This window comes from Pungitius pungitius, chromosome 5 (genome assembly GCF_949316345.1).
Source record: "Pungitius pungitius chromosome 5, fPunPun2.1, whole genome shotgun sequence".
Lineage (NCBI taxonomy): Eukaryota > Metazoa > Chordata > Actinopteri > Perciformes > Gasterosteidae > Pungitius > Pungitius pungitius.
Window position 1 is genome coordinate 21,945,605 of NC_084904.1, and position 20,144 is coordinate 21,965,748.

General features: G+C 48.6%; 1 protein-coding gene across 1 annotated transcript; it reads right to left on the reverse strand.

Annotated features, from left to right (window-relative positions):
• Positions 1-1,360: 1,360 nt before the first annotated feature.
• npffr2a (neuropeptide FF receptor 2a) lies at positions 1,361-12,229 on the reverse strand. The gene is made up of 4 exons (XM_037482337.2): positions 11,894-12,229; positions 7,507-7,842; positions 3,475-3,574; positions 1,361-2,221 (listed from the first exon to the last, which is right to left on the reverse strand). The coding sequence occupies exons 2-4, from the start codon at positions 7,832-7,834 to the stop codon at positions 1,369-1,371; spliced, it is 1,281 nt and encodes a 426-aa protein (XP_037338234.2). The 5' UTR covers positions 7,835-7,842; positions 11,894-12,229; the 3' UTR covers positions 1,361-1,368.
• Positions 12,230-20,144: the final 7,915 nt, after the last annotated feature.

Here is a 20,144-nt window from a genome sequence, read left to right on the forward strand (position 1 = left end):
GTCCCGGCCGTGACCCCCCGGGGGGGGACGGGGGGGGGGCTCACGGGGGCGCCCCCCAGCCTTTCCAACAGCCAGAGAGCGGCAGGTTTTCAGCGGGAGGATGTGCGCTGGGGGTCAAATCGGGGGTCTGGGCCTCTTCACAACCTCATGATCAAAACCCCCCCGCGGACGCACACAAATGCTCCTATTTACTTGTCTCCTCTTCATCGGATGGAGGGAGGCGAGGGAGGGGGCTCCCCTGCCCCTATGCAGCTATTTGCATATTTTTCTCCGTTTGATGCCGCCAACTTATTAAATGGTTCACGTTGACCCATCGGCTGAGCTGCAGGGATTTAAAGTCTCACCATGAATGAAGAGACTCAAAGACATCGGGACATCAAAAAGGGACCCGGACGCCAGAGAGAACCAATCACAGCTTTGTGAAAGTTTTAAGACAAGACAACATTTTCAAAACGGTGCCGTTTGTAATAACGGACGCCACCAACACGTTTAGAGACCGGGTCCGAATGGTCAGTTCACAGCGTCTCGTGTAGCAGACCATTCATGTATTTAGGACCAATGGTGTTTCCCATTAACTGTACAAGAAGGTAAAAATAAAACAGAGATCTACATGGCACATTCGTTACAGGCTCATGATATATATTCGTGGGCAAATAACTTTAATGTTTGCAGAGCAGATTTCAGAATAAAAAGTAGGTGTCTCGCACACAATCAAAATCAAGGGTTTTTATCTCCAACTTAAAAGCAGACCGTTCAAACGCTGTCAACGGCATCCAAAGGCATCTTCTCGTGGAAGGGATCTCCAACATCATCCCAAGACATGATGACCTTCATAATCAGCATAACGGGGGCTGATGAGAAATGTTGATGTGGGCTTAATTTAGACGTTTGCTTCAGCACAAATCGTACGACCGTGGTCAAAGACGCTCAAGGAGTCTTTGAAGCTTCACAGGCCACTGAGGTTTTCCCGTTCAAGGTCAATAAGAACCCGTCCCGGATGAGATGCATCTGATGCGCCCCTTTACAAGGTCAATGGCTATGAGCATCTGTGCGATGGGTGTTTAAACTTTTGAAATCTGCTCTGCCGCTCGTGTTTGATGCTTCTTTGTACATTTGTACAGGTGATGAAAGGTGCGCAGTCATCCCCGTCGATGACTTCATCGCCCCGCCTCCACCACGTGTGGCTTAAAGGCGATGAGGGGTCAAAGGGTCCAAAGGGAGCGTTCCCACTCCTCCGATCGGCTTTGAGGAAGCGTGCCGCAGGGCCGTATTATCCAGCCCGTCCTCCTCTTTGTACCTTCATTTACCTCACAACCCCCCCCCCACACCCCTCCCTCCTCCCCTTTGCTCGTCCCCCGCGTCCCTCCCTCAGATGGACACGGCGGTCACCCCCCCGCTGCTGCCGGACGCCTTGTCCTGGTCCTCCGTCACCCGGTCGTGCTCGCTGACGTGGTTGACCCGCCTGGCGGGGTTCTTCTCCACGCTGTTGAGGGACATGGGCTCGTGGGTGGTCAGCGCGTTGTTGGCGGGCAGCACGGAGTTGGCCTGCAGCCGGTGCGAGTACGACCTGCGGCGCTGGCCGTCCGCCGCGCACAGGCTGAACTTGAAGACGGTCTGGAAGCCCCGGCGGAAGTTCTCGTTGAAGAAGCCGTAGATGATGGGGTTGACGCTGCTGTTGAAGAACGCCAGCCAGTGGGCGAAGGGGTAGACGTAGATGTTGATGATCCGGTACTGCGGCTCGGTCAGGCTGGCGTAGTCGCTCAGCATCATCAGCGTCCACAGCGGCAGCCAGGAGACGATGAAGAGCAGCGCCACGATGAGGAGCATCTTGATCACCCGCTGCTTCTTCTTGGACACGGAGTGGCGGTTCTCCTGGCCCGGCTTCCCGCCCGTCGGGACCGTCGACTTGTAGAGCGTGACGCCGATCCGGGCGTACATGACCACGATGAGCGAGAGCGGCGCCAGGTAGATGTTGGCGAAGAGGACGGTGGTGTAAACCTTCCTCATGTCCTGGTTGGGCCAGTTCTCCCGGCACCAGTAGAACGGGCTGGTCTTGTTGTCGTAGCCCAGCAGCACCCGGATGCTCTGCTCCTTGGTCACCTGCAGCATCACGCCGGAGGGACACATGATGGATATGGCCAGGACCCAGATGATGACGATGATCAAGGAGGCGGTGGAGATGGTCAGCTTCTGCTTGAACGGGTAGACGATGCACCGGAACCTGCAGAGGAGCAACAGCGCAGAGGGGGTTGGATGCACATCTCCTCAGATCAGACACGTCCAAAAATACAGAGATTCACCGCCCGGCTGGTTCTGTGTGGACGTCACTCTTTGAGCTTGATGCTCCTTCACGTTTTCGTTCTGCTGACTCATTTCTGAACAACATAAGGGACATAATTGACCCGGCTCGCCATCATTGTGATTCTCCAGCTTATTTGCCATCTGTTAATTAAAAGGTAAACGCTATCCTGAGCTCAAAAGGTCTTTGTGCTTCAGTTTTTTAATTTGACTAAAAATAATTCCCCCCCCCCCCCCCCCTCCCCGTGCCAAAAGTAAGCCAGCGTAAACGATGTGGATCCTTCTGCCGTTTTATTGTCATCCAGGATTTTACATACCAAAGAAATTAAAGAGGAAATACACGATAAAAGCAATTGATGCATCATTATTTTTAATGATGTGTCATTATCTGCTTGGAGCTGATGATAGAAAGTTAATCATCTCATTAGCACTTCTTGAATATGTATTTTACAGGGCTGTTATCTCCTTTAGACACGCGGACGGAGGGGGGACGGGGACGTGGGGGGGGCCCTTATCCGTCACCCGTAAGGTGACGTTGGGCCGTCCCACGCGTCTCAGGCTCCGCCCCCCTCTCCGCTGCGATGGAGGAACATCAGCTCGCACTGTCACTCCGCTGCCTCACTTAACCCCCCCCACCAGCCCAGCCCCCCCGCTCTAGGGTTACTAAGCAGGATTAGGGGTCAGCTGGGGATGTCGTCACGCGCGGCAATTACGGATTTCAAGCCCTGATCCTTCGGAACGGGACGGGGGGGAAGCTTTTAATGTCCTTGATCAGTGATGGAAAAGAGCGACTCGTGTTCCTCTGAGCCGTGGTTGCTCTCTAGTTGCTGCTGGCTGACTCCAGATCAGCCCGAGGAACCATTTCCACTCACACTTCATCCTCCCTCCCTGCCGGCGGTCGTCCGATCGCCGTGCGTCTCACCTTTGACCCCGCTGCGTGGGTTGCAGTGTTTTTTTTGTTTGTTTTTTCAGGCTTTTCTCTGAATTCATTTAGTTGTGTTTTTGTCTCAGCGTTTGAGTCCGACTTCCCCCCCCCGAACGCTGTCACATCCAGGCCCCCCCGCCCCCACCTTCCCCCCGGGCGTCGTTCAGTTTGAGGTGCTGTCTGGAGGAGACAGGCGGTTATGTGTAGCAGTAGAAGTTTAAAAAAAAAACCAAGCACAGTGGCCACAGTACCTGTCAACAGCGATCGCCACCAGCGTGAAGACGGACGCTGACACGGAGATGCCCTGGACCATGCCGCTCATTTTGCAGACCAGGCTTCCAAAAGGCCACCCTGTGGAGGACAGGGAGCACAGCTGATTCAACCACAGAGGACAGGGACAATCCCTGGTTTGCTTAGTGGAAAGACCTGTTGTTATAATGTCAAACAATAGCAGCAGCCTGCGGGGACGATGCTTCTGGAGCGTCCTACTTCCTGCAAAGACTCGTGGGTTTCATTATTCTTCCACTGTTACCTGAAACTGTGTCAGTGATACTGATGACAAGAGGTGCCTGCAAAGAGCTTAATATATGAAAAAGGCATCCCCCCCCCCACCCCCCCTCACCATAAACATCTGAATGTTGCATGAGTTGAAATCTTTGATCCACTGTCTTCACAAAGCGTTCGGAGGTCAAACACGAGGCGACAGCCGGTCAGATGACAGCACGACGCAGGTGAGCCGTCGCCTGCTGTTTACATCAACACACACACACACACACACACACAGGACACACACAGGACACACACAGGACACAGACACACACAGACACACACAGGACACAGACACACACACAGACACACACACAGGACACACAGGACACACACACAGACACACACACACACACACACAAGACACAGACACACACACAGGCCACAGACACACACAGGACACACACACACAGGCCACAGACACACACTGGACACACACACACGGGTCCGTACACTCACAGCGTTAATCACCACATTGTCGTCACTACAGCAGCAACTGGTGATCCAATGAATGGATGAATGAATGGATTACAACAGCAGCCGGCAGCGGATTGTGTTATTGATTAGATGGATCTGTGTCGGGGGGGCGGGGGGGATCCAGCTGACGCTGAGCCGTGTGCAGCTGGACTAAAGGGACATGAATGTTCCTTTGAAGAATGTTCGATGGAGACCGACGATGAAGAGCAGTTTTCCGGTGGCTCGCTGGTGGCCTGTGATTGGACCATTTGGCCTCAAAGGGGACACAAATTGCAGCTAATTACCTTTAAATAACCCAGAGAGACAAAGTACAATGTGATGAATGGATACTTCTTGCTATTAGTGAATCCTTTTTTGTTCTTCACTGACTAAGAGAAGCAAGAGTTTTCTTGTAATTACTGTTTCATTTCAATAGTGATGTATTATATGACTGGATTATAATTAATAATGCGTTCACATTAGTGTCTGGTTGCAGCTGGTAAAGGTCAGACTCGTTTTAAGAGTCGATAAATATTCATCATTCACTTATTGATTCATTTTTTAATTATCAAACTGAATCTTAAAGTAACCACTAAGCTTTTTAATGTACTGGAGCAAAATCCACAACATTTTTCTTCGAGATGTTTAGCATAATTTAAGTATTCTGTGAAAAAAAAAATATATATATATATATATAAGTCTAAGGAACCAAAAGAACCACTGCAGGAGCCAAGGAACCACTGCAGGAACCAAGGAGCCAAGGAACCACTGCAGGAACCAAGGAGCCAAGGAACCACTGCAGGAGCCAAGGAACCAAGGAACCATTGCAGGGACCAAGGAGCCGAGGAACCAAGGAACCACTGCAGGAAGAGTCTCAAATGAGTTTGAGACCCCTGATGTAGATTCCATAACATCAGAACATGTCCCCTTTGAACATGTAATACATGTTTTAGTATAAAAGTACTCCTCTATTTTATGGACTCTACTACTTCCCTCTTCCCTGTGAATTATGAATGTTCTTAAAAGGCTCCTAGCTTCTCAGAAGGGGGGGCTGTGTTTTGCTCTACTCTTGTCTCAGAATTCAATGACCTTTTTCATTTTGAGACTCAAAAGGAGCCTCTTTGTTTTCTTCCCAGTGGAAGTGGCCACAGCTGCAGAACCAGAACTTCTCCTGTTTCCTTTCTAGTCGAGGCTGCGTTCGAAAAATGTTCTCTTAGCTACAACCTTGATTTTCACAAACAACTCATTGATTTTCCACGCGTGCATTTTGAATGTCAGGTCGCCGCTGAGCGATATAAAATCCTATTTTCCGATGGAGCCGCTGGAGGAACACTCGCCTGCAGATCGATGCCTCGGGAGCTGAAACAGACGCTCCGATCCGAGGACACCGACCAGGCCTGGACACCAGCAACGGGGCGGCGGGGTAACAGGAGAACGTCCAGCACCACCACGCTGCCCGGGGGGGGTCGGGGGGGGGATGATCCGTTCATCCAATGGGCTCAACGCACAAATCCCTGCCATAATAACCCCCCTCAGGGGAGTGAGCTCTTTGCTCTTTAAAGCTTTTCTATCAGCACCACACACACACAAACACAAACACACACACAGGATGTTGTTTTTTTTTTTACCCCCCCATTACAGGCTCTTAAAAAGTGGACGGCGTGCCTGGAGGAGACGTTCTGTTTCGCCCTCCTGCACCTCGAAGGGGGTTCATCGCACGACCCGGAAAGGCGGAGAGCGTGTTTCTACTCACGTTGTCTTCCTGCTCGCTGGCAGAGAGATTCTTATTCAACTTTGCATAATTTTAAAATGTGATTATCTAATGCAAAGCTTATAGGCTTTCATCCTTGTTTCCTTCCGTTAGCGGCAAGCTGTCCACAATATCTCCGGTTATGTCACTGTAGCAGGGATTTAATAACGCCAAGCAATTTAGCAGCTGGATCACCCCCCCCCCCCCCCCCCCCCCTGATTTCTTCCCAGATTCAGACCACACAGAGTAATCACCCTGGTTTGGATAATCTCTTGAGGGGCAATATGTGTATTATTTCTATTTGTTGCCCCCATGAGATAATCTCCGTAGGTGAAAAAGACAATTAAGTTGGTCCACCGCTAATTCTTCCTTTATTTAATTGTGCATCCTTACGGACGACGAAGGAGTCTTAGTTTTGTTGGTATGCGACGCTCCTTTTCAAAAGGGCCCTGTGAGTCTCCCGGACTTCAGTAGACGAAGTCATTGCAGCAGACGAAACACTCGCCCGTGTGAGACTCGCACCGTCGGGGGCCAAACTGTCAGGTCCAATCGGCCGACTGTGCGCAGAGCGGCGCTCTGATCGCCGCGCGCCGGGGAGCCCGTCTGCCTCGCCTCCCCCTCCTCCCTCCCCCTCCCTCCTCCCCCCAGGCCCGTTGAAAAACAATGGTGTCATCTTGGCTGGGACGACCTCCGAGTGCCTCCCAGCAGCCTCTAGGAGTGAGAGTCTGCAGCGAGGGGAAGAGGCGGAGGATCAAACAGCGGTTCGGGGGATCAAGGTCAACCGGAGGATCGACGGGGCCGGCGGCGCCGTGAAGCTGTGATGCGTCGTGACGCGCATGGGCCGAGTGTTGGCTGCAGGAAAAACTACGCTGCCATTCAGACCTTTACACATAGCGCGCGGGGGGGGGGGGTTAAAAACAACAGTGGGACAATTAAATGGTAAAATCTGCATTTTTATCAAAAATGTGACATCTGACCGAAGCACGATGGATTGTTTATTTTGAAAAGGGACCCTGTGAATTCAACCTTTTACTGTCTCCTGTGAACACAGGTTTATTTTGAAAGGTCACGTGACAGACACAGATGAGCCGTCACAGGGGATTGTCCTGTTTAACGTTCTGAGGTGGGTTTAAATGTTGTTACCAGATGTCATGGTGACGAATCCATCCAATAGTTTCCCTCAAAATGACAGCCGGCTGGCGTCAAAAGAGGAAAAGCCCTCACTAAAAGGTGTCAGGGTTCATCATCAGGGAACCACGAATGCCTTTATGTAAATTCACCACAACGCTGAAGTGGTGTTTGTTGTCTCTGCACAAAATACGTAAGGAAAAAATAGGATTTCATTAAACTAAGTAAACATTTGTACAAAAATGGAACCAAACAAACAAAACACTGAATGTGTCTTTCAAATTTCACCCATTGAAAAGTTGGTTTTACATGTGGAAAGCGATTAAACAACTGAACAACAAACCCAGCCACAGATCAAACACAGCAGAACCTCAACGAAAAGAACCCAACCGGCGCCGCTCACCTGTAATTATGTTGTCCAGGAGTGTGGTGGGCATGCAGAAGATCCCCACCAGGAGGTCACTGACGGCGAGGTTCAGGATGAACAAGTTGGTGACGGTCCGCATGTTCCTGCTCCTCAGCACGATGAAGCACACCACGCCGTTCCCCACCATGCACACCAGGAAGATCAGCATGTAGGACACGATGAAGATGGCCGCCGTGGACGGCTGGTGCAGGTAGAAGCCCACGTAGGTGACGTTGCTCCCGGCCCCCGCCGCCTCCGGCGAGGAGTTGTAAGACGTCCAGTTGTCGGACGGCGGCGTCCGGTTGTTCTCACGTCCCTCGTCCATCTTCGAGCCTGAGAAGGGACGGGTGACTTCACCATGAATTCCAATTGCTAACTTTGAAGTAATCAGTGACAGCGTGACATCGTGCACAATTCATCGCTCCACCAGAGGCCCCCGATAACGTCGGCGCGGCGATTAGAGACGTTCTTTAATAGTGAGAACGGAGAAGAAGAAGAAGAAGAAGAAATAGAGGAGAACCTTCTCCAGCAGATCAGTGTCTGAGGGAAGCTTCTGATGCTCACTGAGGGAGACGCTCACTCCGATTTTTAAATATTGGTAATTGAATATTCTTTTAGGTCATTTGGGCCAAAATAAATTTATTTTGTGATTTTGTTTCAGATTACTGGAACAAAAACACACAAAAAACTTGATACCTGAAATGGCCTAAAAAAGGAAAATTGACATAAGCCTTAGATGTTCAAGTTTTAAATTATTCAAACGTTAGAGAAAGTGGGGAGGTTTGTTTTCTATATTATACTATATATAATAAACAATTTCTATCTATATTATACCTTATTCAACGGAACTTGAAAACCTTGAAAATGTTTGTCATTTAACAAAGCAAATCTTTAAAGTCTTTCATTTTGATGGCTTCATACAATTTGGATTTAGAAGTAACATCCATTCATTTAAATATTTAATCCGATAATGACACAAATTTTCAGAATACGTCTATCAACAACTGGTAAAATATGAACACATGACATCAATCTGTTGAAGGCCAACCACTGACCATCCTGTTAATAATTCATGACTGTTTGTGTTCCTGTTGCCATGTTTGGAATCAGAGCCATTAAGGGACTGAAGACTCATCCTCGTTTTAACTTCTATCTCCCGGAGAGAGTCCAATTCTAGCAGGGAAATCTAGCAGGATCCATCATGTCCAACACACCCAAGGTCCATCATGTCCAACACACCCAAGGTCCACCGTGTGTCCAACACACACAAGGTCGGCATGTCCAGCAAACAACACACATTATTGTGCCCTTCTCCCCTGAAATGATGAGTGCGTCATCACATAAGAAAACATCTGGTAGAGCCGAGAAAATATTGCTTAATATAAAAGGTAAGTTGATTTGAGTCAATGGTGCACGCGCACACACACACACACACACACACACACACACACACTGACACACACTCTCACAGGAACGTTATAAAAGAAAAGGCTGAGCAGTGGATGAGCACGATGCTCAAAAGGCCGTTTTCCATGCTGACCCCTTGAGGGGAATGAGGGCCTGATGTCGGCCAGCAGACAGTGAAACGGGAGCTGAAATGCATCTCCGTCCCTTAACAGCTGTTCCTGAGGTGCACAGGGGGGTTTGAATGGGATTCAGTGAATGGTGACAAGAACAGACAGCTGTGAGCTTAGAGATGAGCTTTGCATCGGATGCGTGAAGCCGTTGACATTGTGACTCCTGATCATCTGTGTGTGTGTGTGTGTGTGTGTGTGTGATCTCGAATGGTTATTTCTCATGATGGAGGTGTGCAATGTGACGATTGGGAGCCATCAAAACGTCTCCTTTGCAGTGAGGCTCCGGCGGGTGACGCGACGATCAGCAGATTAGCAGCTGCGATACCAAGATACCCTCAAACGCAACGAACCGGCCACATCTACTCCGAGCCGATGGAGCCGGGGGGGGGGGAGACTCGTGTAGATTAAAGCAGAACAGGCTCCACGGCTCCTAATGACTCATTTGTAGAAGCGCAGATGCATCCGGGTGCTTTCAGAGGGATGTTCTGTATCTGGGGCTGTGAGTTACAATCGATACGTCGAAGGAGGAGGAAGTAAACACGATGCTCTCGTTCATCTGAAGAGATCCTGCTGCACAGCGTAGAAACACGGGGGCCCGTTTGATTCTCTGAGGTCGGAGCAGATGCACATGTTCCAAAATACACATTTGCAATATTATGCTTTTTTTTTTTAAAAGAAAGTTTTGTAGCTCTTCACCAAAAACACCGGGTCGAAGTCAACGTCGGGGACGCCCACACGATTTTGTTGAATCCGGAGTCGAAGGGAGAAAAAAAACGAGCTCAGCCAAAGTGACAGTTTTCCCAGTGAGGACACAAAGAGAATCCGGCAGGGGGACAAGTGAGCGGACGTTAATCGGGAGGGACTGACGAGGGGACAGGCTGCAGGTGAGACCCCCCCAGGTGATGGACTGATTGGGAGCGAGTGGCTGAGACCCAGGCTGAAGTGCTGAGATCCGTGACGCGTTCAGAGCCTTCGCCGAGGGGGTCTGTGGTGAACAGGTACCGATTAGCCACGAGGCCAGTGTGTGGGAGGAGTCCTGGGAGACAAGGACTTATCCTGATGGCCTGATGGAAGTTCTGCTAAACCGCCTCAGAAAGGAAAAACACGGCCCAGCTCAGGCTTTCTTGGATGGAGATTCGCCCCGAGATGTTTGAAGGCTCTGGACATCGTTGGGCCGTCTTGGCGGACACATGGCTCCCGTTTTTTTGGGACTTGCAGACGTGCGTCTTGGCCTCACTCTGAGATGGCGTCGTTCTGTTGGCTCCTGCAGAACGTGACCTCCAGCCAAGTGCTGGCGCCGCGAGGGGCCGGCTGAGGGGAATCTAATCAGGACGCCTCGCTGCGGAAGACCAGGAACACGCTGGAGGGACGATACATGTCGTCCGGCCTGAGAAGGCCTCAGTGTTCCTCCGGAGGAGCTGGAAGCATTGCTGGGGGAGGGAGGCTTCTGGAGGACCTCTAACTGCCCCCTTGAGCCGGGCAGCAGACAGGCGGATAGAAAATTGATTGACTGGAGAGTGTTTCTGATTTAAACATTTCATGTTTATGCTGTTTTGGCCTCTTGTATTGTAGCCCCTTGTCTTTGGGGTTTTAAATTCTACATTGTTGATATCATTATATCAGAATACTAATATAGTGAAATATTGCACTAGAGTTGATCTAGTTCTCTTAAATGCAAACATTGAATGGTCCACAGGGCCCATGGCATGCAAAACATCACACATGTCGATTTTTATTGACATCCAAAAACTCTTAAGGGACTTAAACTAATCTCAGAATCATTAGTTAAACAACTCCATTTAATACCTATTTAGTTAATTAAAGGTCATAAGAGCAGCATCCCTGTACCGCGCACCTCAAGAGACTAAAATTCACTAAATCCTTTAAATCGAGGCTAAAGACAACAGCTTCTTATGTCGCAGCGTAAATCAGTTTAACCTGCAGCAGCTAAAGTTACACATTTACCAGATGTCACCTGATCTTCAAAATACACAAAACACGGGAGGGCAGCAAGGGAATGTGCAGCTTCACGAGCTCGCTGTCAATCTTCATCCCGCCGCTAAACATCTTTGCTGCGTTGAAGCAAAAAGAACCTCTGCGTTTGCATGTGTCCCGGCGCATCTGCACGGAACGTGATGGAGGCGGTCAGGAGGCGGTCAGGAGGCGGTCAGGAGCCCAGAGGATGCTCCACATTTCTATTCAAATCACACACACACACACACACACACACGCGGTCGTTACTTATGTGTTATTATAGGACACATTACTGGCCCGGACTCCACTTTATTACCCACCGGCCCCCCAAAAAGCCGATATGAGCAGCTGCCTCGGATTTCGCGCACAATCAATGATTCAATCAATCAACAGCACGGCGACCCGCGCGGGCAGGATGAGTGCGCGCACTACACAACGGGGGGGGGACGTTTGCGCGCGCGTTGCGGTCGTTGCGCTTCACACGCGCTGCATGCGGTGGAAAATGTGCGGTCTCCCCGTGGGCTGTTTTTTTTTTTTTTCTTCCCTTTGGGAACTTTGCGCATCAGATGTCGGCACGGAATGGAACAACTTGAGGGAGCTGACTGTGCAAAAAAAAAAAGCAACAAACCGCGCATGGCTGAGCAGTTGTGGACAAAGCGGTGTCTGTGGGGAGCGGATGGAACCGTCTTCCCTTTGGCTCACTGTGCAGAAAGCTGTGCGCCCTGATGGGCCACAGTAACGAGCTATTCAAACTTCCACAAGGGAAATGAGAGGCTTTTTCAAATGCATTTCAGCGATGGATAAAGCAAATGAAGCCAATGGATTTGTCTTACCTTTTGGTTTATTTCAAATCAAGCTGCTCCAAGGAAAGGAAAAGTAAAACAAAAATGTCCACTTTCGTCCTAATAAGACATGCGTTGAACAGAGAGACGGAAAACACACAGACAACATCATGGCAAAAAAAAAGGGGGGGAGAAGAGGCACGCGGCGTCCCGGCTCCTGGGCTCCGTGTCAGTGCGCGTTCACGTGCGTCACCGCGAATGCGCCTCACACGTTCCGGGATGCGCTCGTGCCGCCGCTCCGAGCGCGAGTGGAGGCTTGACAGCCGGACCCCCGCGGAGCTGATTGGACGCGGTGACGTCGGCAGCGAAGGGGGCCGGACGGGGGCCGGACGGACTGACGGGTCCCTCGCTGCCCAAAGCATTGTAATAATAAGAACCACGTGACGGAATGCTGGTGAGATCAGACCTACAGAGTCAAAAAAAAGAGAAATTAAATCAGCTGCATCATGAGCCAGAATGACTGTGTCTGTCTATTGGCTCCAATAGGAAGATCTCATCAATGTCCCCACTACATCAGTAAGAAGTTTCCATTTTTAACCAAAGTGCTCATTGGGTCTAACGCTTCAAAAACGAGAGGTTTCATCTGTGTTGACATGATTTTAAAAAAAAAGCTTCAATATGGAGCATAACAAAGAGATGTGATAGTTTGAAGGGAGTAAACATGCAGAAATGAACAGTTGCCTCACTGACACGTCAGCTTCTCGTGCCTTTTTGGATTCATGAGTAAAACACAGTTATTGTGAATCTGTAACTTTTTAATAACTGAAGGTGTTTTTCAAATGTATTCCTTCTTGAAGCACAGCGTGTCCTCTTACAGCTCGGTCCTCACAGCATAAACAGCTGCTGTCTGTGGGGAAGGGAGGCTGCGCACTGATGGAATACAAAAGGTTCCTTTTTCTCTCTTCTGTCAGGCAGCGTTTCAATCTGTAAAGATCACCGGCCGGCAGGAGAGGTTCTACCGACTGGATGAAAACCTCGTTCTGTGAAGTCCTTCATGCGTGTGAGCGTTGACACTTTGGGTTTTAATCAGCTTTCTTCTGGGAATGACAATGACAGATCTATGTACGTTGTGTCTTCATTCATCCCACGTGGCTGTGGGATGAATGAAGGACACCTCGAGGTGCCACCTCCTTCTCCCAAAGTGTTTCAAAGCGTAAGTGAACAGGTTCTGGTGAACTGGGTCACATTCACATTAAATAACATCTTTACATTTGAAAAGCCGAATCCAACATGTCTTTTAACTTAAATAATACACGATTTTAACTGTTGGTTTATGGACCAACGTTTTTTGGAGCCATAGGTGATCACACAAGAGGGTGGATTTTGGGAGGGAAATGCATAACGCCTTTAACCTGATGAACAGGTTGCCGTGGTTGCAGCTTGTCAATCACTGTGTAAGCCCCGCCCTAAATCGCTCTGCCTGATGGTTTTTGACTCCAAATGGACCGACTTGTCCTAAATGCTGTAGAGAAGAAGACTTGATCTTACAGACTGAGACCATGACCTCGTGTTCATAATGTTTAATATAGGCCCAGAGGAGTCGCCCCCTGGTGGACATTAAAGAGAATGCAAGTTTAAGGCTCCTCATTACATCGGTTTCCATAAGATTCCAACATTTTCCTTTTGATTCTGCATACAGGAGCTTTTACCCAAATGCATGTGAGAGGTTTGCCTTATGATTAATCAAATGTTCCTGAGGAAAAGCGGTGAACAGACGAGTTATGAAGGTGTTTGTTTCCATAACCATGAAAACCTGATGAAGTTATTCTTCAGTCGGCTCGGCCTCCACCTCTGAAGACGCTGCCACGCTGTTTTTCTCTGTTGTTTCAGCGCTGAGAAGATGTGGCAGCGGTCCTCGGGGAGCGCAACACAGAACAAGTTCTCCCTCGTCTCCTCGCAAAGCGCCGAAAACTGCTTTTGCAAACAATGGAGCCCCCCTGAGAGGATCCGGGGGTCTGACTCTCGGCTTGGAGTAGTGGTAGGAGTGGAAGCTGCTAATGAGTAATTCCACCACCTTGTAGGAATTCATTCATTCCAAGTGTTGTTTGCACGGTAGCATGATTTAAAAGACCACTTTTAATGTCTCTGCGATAGCTGACGTTGGTTTTTTATCAAAATCAGTGCTTGAACTCAGTGTTGAAACAGCTTTTTGTTCAGCTTTGTTCTCCTTTTGAGCCCCCGCTGGTGTGCCGGGATAACGGCCCCCATTAGTAAATTCGGCAGTAGCACGACGAAGAGCTCGTCTGCATCCCGGCCGCTGCAATGAGAGCTCATTTGTTAGATCTTAAAGGTGCTGATGTCGGAGAACACAGAAAACATTTGATCTATAATATCAGGAAGTGTGAGAAATGTGTAGTTAGCAGACCAATCACAGCGCTGCGGCCTGCGTAGCTTTTCACTCTAGTCTAGAAAAATGCCTCAGGCCAGAGGGGGTGAAAAGGCACAGAGGGGGCTCTTGTGTCTGCGTGTCCTTGCGTTTCTCTGAAAACGCAAACGCATAAACTAGGCTTTAGTAAGCAAGGATTGCTAATTAGCATTAGCAAAAAAGGCAATTATATTTTCCCGCCACTTGGCGTTCCTTGACGCAACAATGTGGGGCAGAACAATTAATAATATAAAAGGTCCGTAATCTGTCTACTTTGGTACTTGGCTCTAAACAGCCTCTTCCTCTAATAATAGCTGTTTTCCAGCCATTATGAATGACAACATAGACCACCAATCACAAAGTGAGATATGTGTCCTCCGCCTACTTCCACGTGACGCCCATCTCGACTGACCCAGTCTCTTCAAACCAGTAACCCACAGCTACCAGTGGCATGTTTAAGTTAAGTGATGGAAGATGTTAAAACATTAACATAACATTGCATTGAGTTAATGGTACATGTAGCAATCCTCCCAGGTATGGGGATACTTCACACTGAAATGGGGGTGGTAGCGGATTTCTTTGCAGCGCCAGTCGTTCTAATCGCCGCGCTCGACTTCAAGGTGTAACCTTTATTATTGTTCGGTCTGAAACGACGCGCCCAGTGACGGGTGGTGCAGCAATATTGTTGTTCGGGTGGAAATCGGGAGAAAGGTCGGTCCGGGAGATTTTTGGGAGGGACTTTGAAACATCGGGAGGGTTGACATGTCTGGTCATCGCAGCCCTGGACCATCAGGAGCACAAACTCACAGCAGAGTGGGATAAACTGCAGAGGCTCGAGACCCTTCTAGAGCCATGCAGGGAAATCAGTCTGTAACTTATCAAATAACATTGATTTGATTATTTTCTGGAATGAATTAAACCAAGTCAAATATCAAAAACATGTATTTATGTAAAAAATAATAATTATGATAATAATAATGATAATTATGTATCTGTGTCCTGTTATTTATCTTTAGTATGCATTTCAAAAAGAAAAAATGGTTAGGATTCAGGTGTGATTAATCATGATTAATCCACTGAAAATTCTGATTAATTTGATTAAAGTTTTTTTTTTTTTTTAAAAAGCCCTAATATATATATATTTATATATATGTATATATGTCTAATATATATATATATGAGAGTATATAGTGGGTTTTGTTGTGTGCTACTGCAATCAGGGAATGCATCACCACGTTAAGGAGGGGAGGAGGGGGGGGGGGGGTTCCATGGCAACGGAATGCGATGACATCATCAAGTGATGTGTCACTCACATAGAACTTCAGAGTGATCATTGATCATTGCCCTTCTGTTTACAGAACCGAGCAGTTGGATTTATTCTTGAGAGATAATTTCCTCGTCCTTTACTTACTTAAGTAGACTTTTGAAAGATTCATCACCATTTTTCAGAGACTACATCGAGTGGTTTACGACAAACACAAGCCTTTTTTAGAGCATTTCGCCCTTTTCAAGGCGTCTTTTTAAAGATACCATCACTTTTTAAAGACTACACAAGCATTATTCACAATGTCCCGTGGAAACAACCCGAGACGTGGAGCTATCCCCTCACTCGTCGGACTTCCTCCGACTGCACCCAGCGTGAATAGTGAACTCTCTCGTGCCAGGAATGAAGTGCACTACCTGAAAAGGCAAGTCAACAGCCTTAATGCCCACACGGAATCTGTGAAGGCTTATTTGGTCGACATGTTAAAAGCCAAAGATCTGGCCCATGATCGGCTGGTCTGCGAGCACAAAGACCTCATCAGGGAAAAAGAGGGTTTATCCCTGAAGCTCACAGAGACCACAGAACAACTCTCTGCCAAAAGTGCTGAACTCACGGTCAGCAACACGACCTGGCAGCAGAAGTATAACGATCTGGAGGAGAAGACATCCAACGAACTGAAAAACAAACAACAGTCCATGGAGCCTGAAGTAACAGGGTTACTCTCCACCAACAGTTCTCTCCAAGAGGCCCTGCAAGAACAGCGGGCCAAAAACCACCAGTTGGCAGAAGAACACAAACACCTGAAGATCCAAACAGAGGCTCTGTACAAGACTATCAAGGAAAATGAGGGTTTATCCCTGAAGATCACCGAGACCACAGAACAACTCTCGGTCAAAAGTGCTGAACTCACGGTCAACAACAAGACCTGGCAGCAGAAGTATAACGATCTGGAGGAGAAGACATCCAACGAACTGAAAAACAAACAACAGTCCATGGAGTCTAAAGTAACAGGCTTACTCTCCACCAACGGTTCTCTCCAAGAGGCCCTGCAAGAACAGCGGGCCAAAAACCACCAGTTGGCAGAAGAACACAAACACCTGAAGATCAAAACAGAGGCTCTGTACAAGACTATCAAGGAAAATGAGGGTTTATCCCTGAAGATCACCGAGACCACAGAACAACTCTCGGTCAAAAGTGCTGAACTCACGGTCAACAACAAGACCTGGCAGCAGAAGTATAACGATCTGGAGGAGAAGACATCCAACGAACTGAAAAACAAACAACAGTCCATGGAGTCTGAAGTAACAGGCTTACTCTCCACCAACGGTTCTCTCCAAGAGGCCCTGCAAGAACAGCGGGCCAAAAACCACCAGTTGGCAGAAGAACACAAACACCTGAAGATCAAAACAGAGGCTCTGTACAAGACTATCAAGGAAAATGAGGGTTTATCCCTGAAGATCACCGAGACCACAGAACAACTCTCGGTCAAAAGTGCTGAACTCACGGTCAACAACACGACCTGGCAGCAGAAGTATAACGATCTGGAGGAGAAGACATCCAACGAACTGAAAAACAAACAACAGTCCATGGAGTCTAAAGTAACAGGGTTACTCTCCACCAACGGTTCTCTCCAAGAGGCCCTGCAAGAACAGCGGGCCAAAAACCACCAGTTGGAAGCAGAACACAAACTGCTGAAGAAAAAGGCTCAGGCTGCTTTACAAAAGAGCCAAGAGGAGTCCCAAAACGTGGTGGTCTCGTCCAGGTATTTTACTGAGGCCGCCCTAATCGCAAAGATCCGACAGATGGAGGATACCATCGCCAAAGGGAATCTGCGCCTCGTCACCAAGATCGAAGATTTAGAGGAAGACAGAACACTCCTTGAGGACATCTGCCTCGACTTAAAAAAGAAGACGAGAGGCATTTTTGGGCGACGGATGCAAGGCCGGCATACGGAGCTGGAAAAAATGAGGCGTAAGATGCAGGAGTCAAAGAAAAGAGAGAAGTGAAGAAAAAGGAGACCATCCAGGGCGTCAACATCAACGTGCCTGAGATGCCAGTAAGATCCCCTTCCTTCATCTCCCACTCCATCGCCTCATCCATCTACCCCCCGGTCCCCGCCCACCCACGCTTCAACCCCACTAACACCTGGGGTTGACAGCACTAAAGACCCCCCCCGCTTCAACCCCAATAACACCTGGGGTTGACAGCACTAAAGACCCCCCCCCCCCCCCCCCCGCTTCAACCCCACTAACACCTGGGGCTGACAGCGCACCCCCCCCCCCCGCCGCTTCAACCCCAATAACACCTGGGGTTGACAGCACTAAAGACCCCCCCCCCCGCTTCAACCCCAATAACACCCGGGGTTGACAGCACTAAAGACCCCCCCCCCCTCCTGCTTCAACCCCAATAACACCTGGGGTTGACAGCACCCCCCCGCTTCAACTCCAATAACACCTGGGGTTGACAGCACCCTCCCCCCCCCCCCCCCCGCTTCAACTCCAATAACACCTGGGGTTGACAGCACCCTCCCCCCCCCCCCCCCCCCCGCTTCAACTCCAATAACACCTGGGGTTGACAGCACCCTCCCCCCCCCCCCCCTGTGGGTTTTTCCCCTCCCTTATGGTTTCCCACATTAAAAAAAAAAAGTCTCCTCCGTGAATCGACACCTTAACGCGGTGGAGGAGTTTGCGTGGCTCAGTGATCATGTGATCTGGTATCTCTGTGGACCGAGGACAACAACAGGTCTCAGGGGAAGAGTCCAGACTAAGAGCGATTCAAAAAAACATTCAAAATATCTGTATTTCCCAAAAAACACAATCCAACACAGAAAAGAAAGGTTCTTAAATGGTTCTTCAGAAGGCAGTGGGTTCTACGAAGAACTTTTTAAGAACCATTTCATCTATTGGATGGTTCTACGTGTTTTTTATATGGTTTATTGGGATATTAAATGGTTCTTTGAGATATTATCATATTCATTTTTACACTCATCTGGCCGGCCGGATGTTTGACCCCCCCCATAGCAAAGAGCACGGCACCATCACTATGCTGCAAGGCCCCTTAAGGCATGACGCAGTTTGGCTAACAAGCGCCATGTTTGTTTGTTTTAATGATGGTTTTATTTCACCGTGTTTGTCACTTTCTGTCGCTCGTCTCCTGTCTGTCTGTTTCATACCGTTTTTTACCGACTATGTTAAAGCGTCTTTGAGACTACTATAAAGCGCTATATGAATACAATTTATTATTATTAGTTTCAGGTTACTCAGTTTTAATCCTTTTTCCAAAGCGATTGTCAACACAACTATTTTTTTTTTTAACATTTTAATTAAGTTTCACTGTGTCACAATGAGGCATCTTAATCCTGCTGGTTTCTCTTTTATCAAATCGAGCCAGACCAAACTCCCCGTTTACACACGGAGCATTTCATACTTTGCACTTCAGGCGCGTTTGAACATCTCCATGGTAACAGGAAGGTAAGAGACACGCGGCACGAGAATCAAGTGTTTTCATGTGCGCGCAACCTGCAGAGTGGATTTCGTTTGTGACAAAGATTCAAGGACAAATTCAAGGAGAGTCGCGTGAACTTCACAGAATTTTCTTACGCGCTAGTAAAAATCAATATATGTTTCATGCTCTCTCTCCCTCTCTCTCTCTCTCTCTCTCTCTACATCATTCGTTTAGTTCCATTTATCATCTGTTTCTGAGATAAATGTTGCATAGATTGTTAATAAATTGTGTTTCTCCTGGTTTCTTTGGCTTGGTGATTTAAGTCAGTTTGAAAAGGGAAAACCCCCCCCCCCCCCACTAGTGTCAACTTCATCTCACGCGTATTCGAGGTTCTCGTTGCCATCTGCCAAAACACATCTGCTAAGTGAAGCTGGCTTCTGGCGCCGACGACATAAACCAAATGTGTTCAAACCATATTCATGAAACCTGTACATCAAAGGAACCAGGAAGCATCTCGGCCCACGTGAACATCCCGAAATGGAGCCAGAGGAGGAGAACCGAGTGCTCTTTTCTTCGGGAACATCTCGTCATAGTGGATGTAACACCACAGGCCTCTAAGCAGCTTGTTGGAAGTACAGCTGCTGTCCATCTCCACGTGAGACGATGATAACACGGCGTGGATCAGAAGCCCGGGGGGGGGGGCGCGGAGGTGCGCGGCGCTCCTGAGCAGCCTGGGCATCCATTGGATCCGCCGGGTTGATCCTTTCAGTCCGGCGGGAAGCTTTTGAAATGTAAATATCACAGTGGGGAGCAGAAGGCCTCACTAATAAGTAAGAGCCGCTTCCCACGGGACCTCCCACCTCCTGCAAGATGTTCTCTCACCCTTTCATCCCCACCGGAGGGTCATTCATCGACGTCTTCATCCCCCAGCTCAAAGGAAACATGCCACTAGTCCACAAAAAAAAAAAAAGAACATTTGGTCCATTTCTTCCATGTTTTCAATGCGGCGTGAATCGTTTGGCCTCATTGAAACGAGTCGGACTCAACCAAACATAAAGGAGCCAATGAGGAATCCCTTCGTCTTCATTTCTAAAGAGATTCATTCCTTCATGTGACGCTGTTTAATCGAACATAAACATGTTGTTTTCTGTTGAGCAAATGAAGCTCCA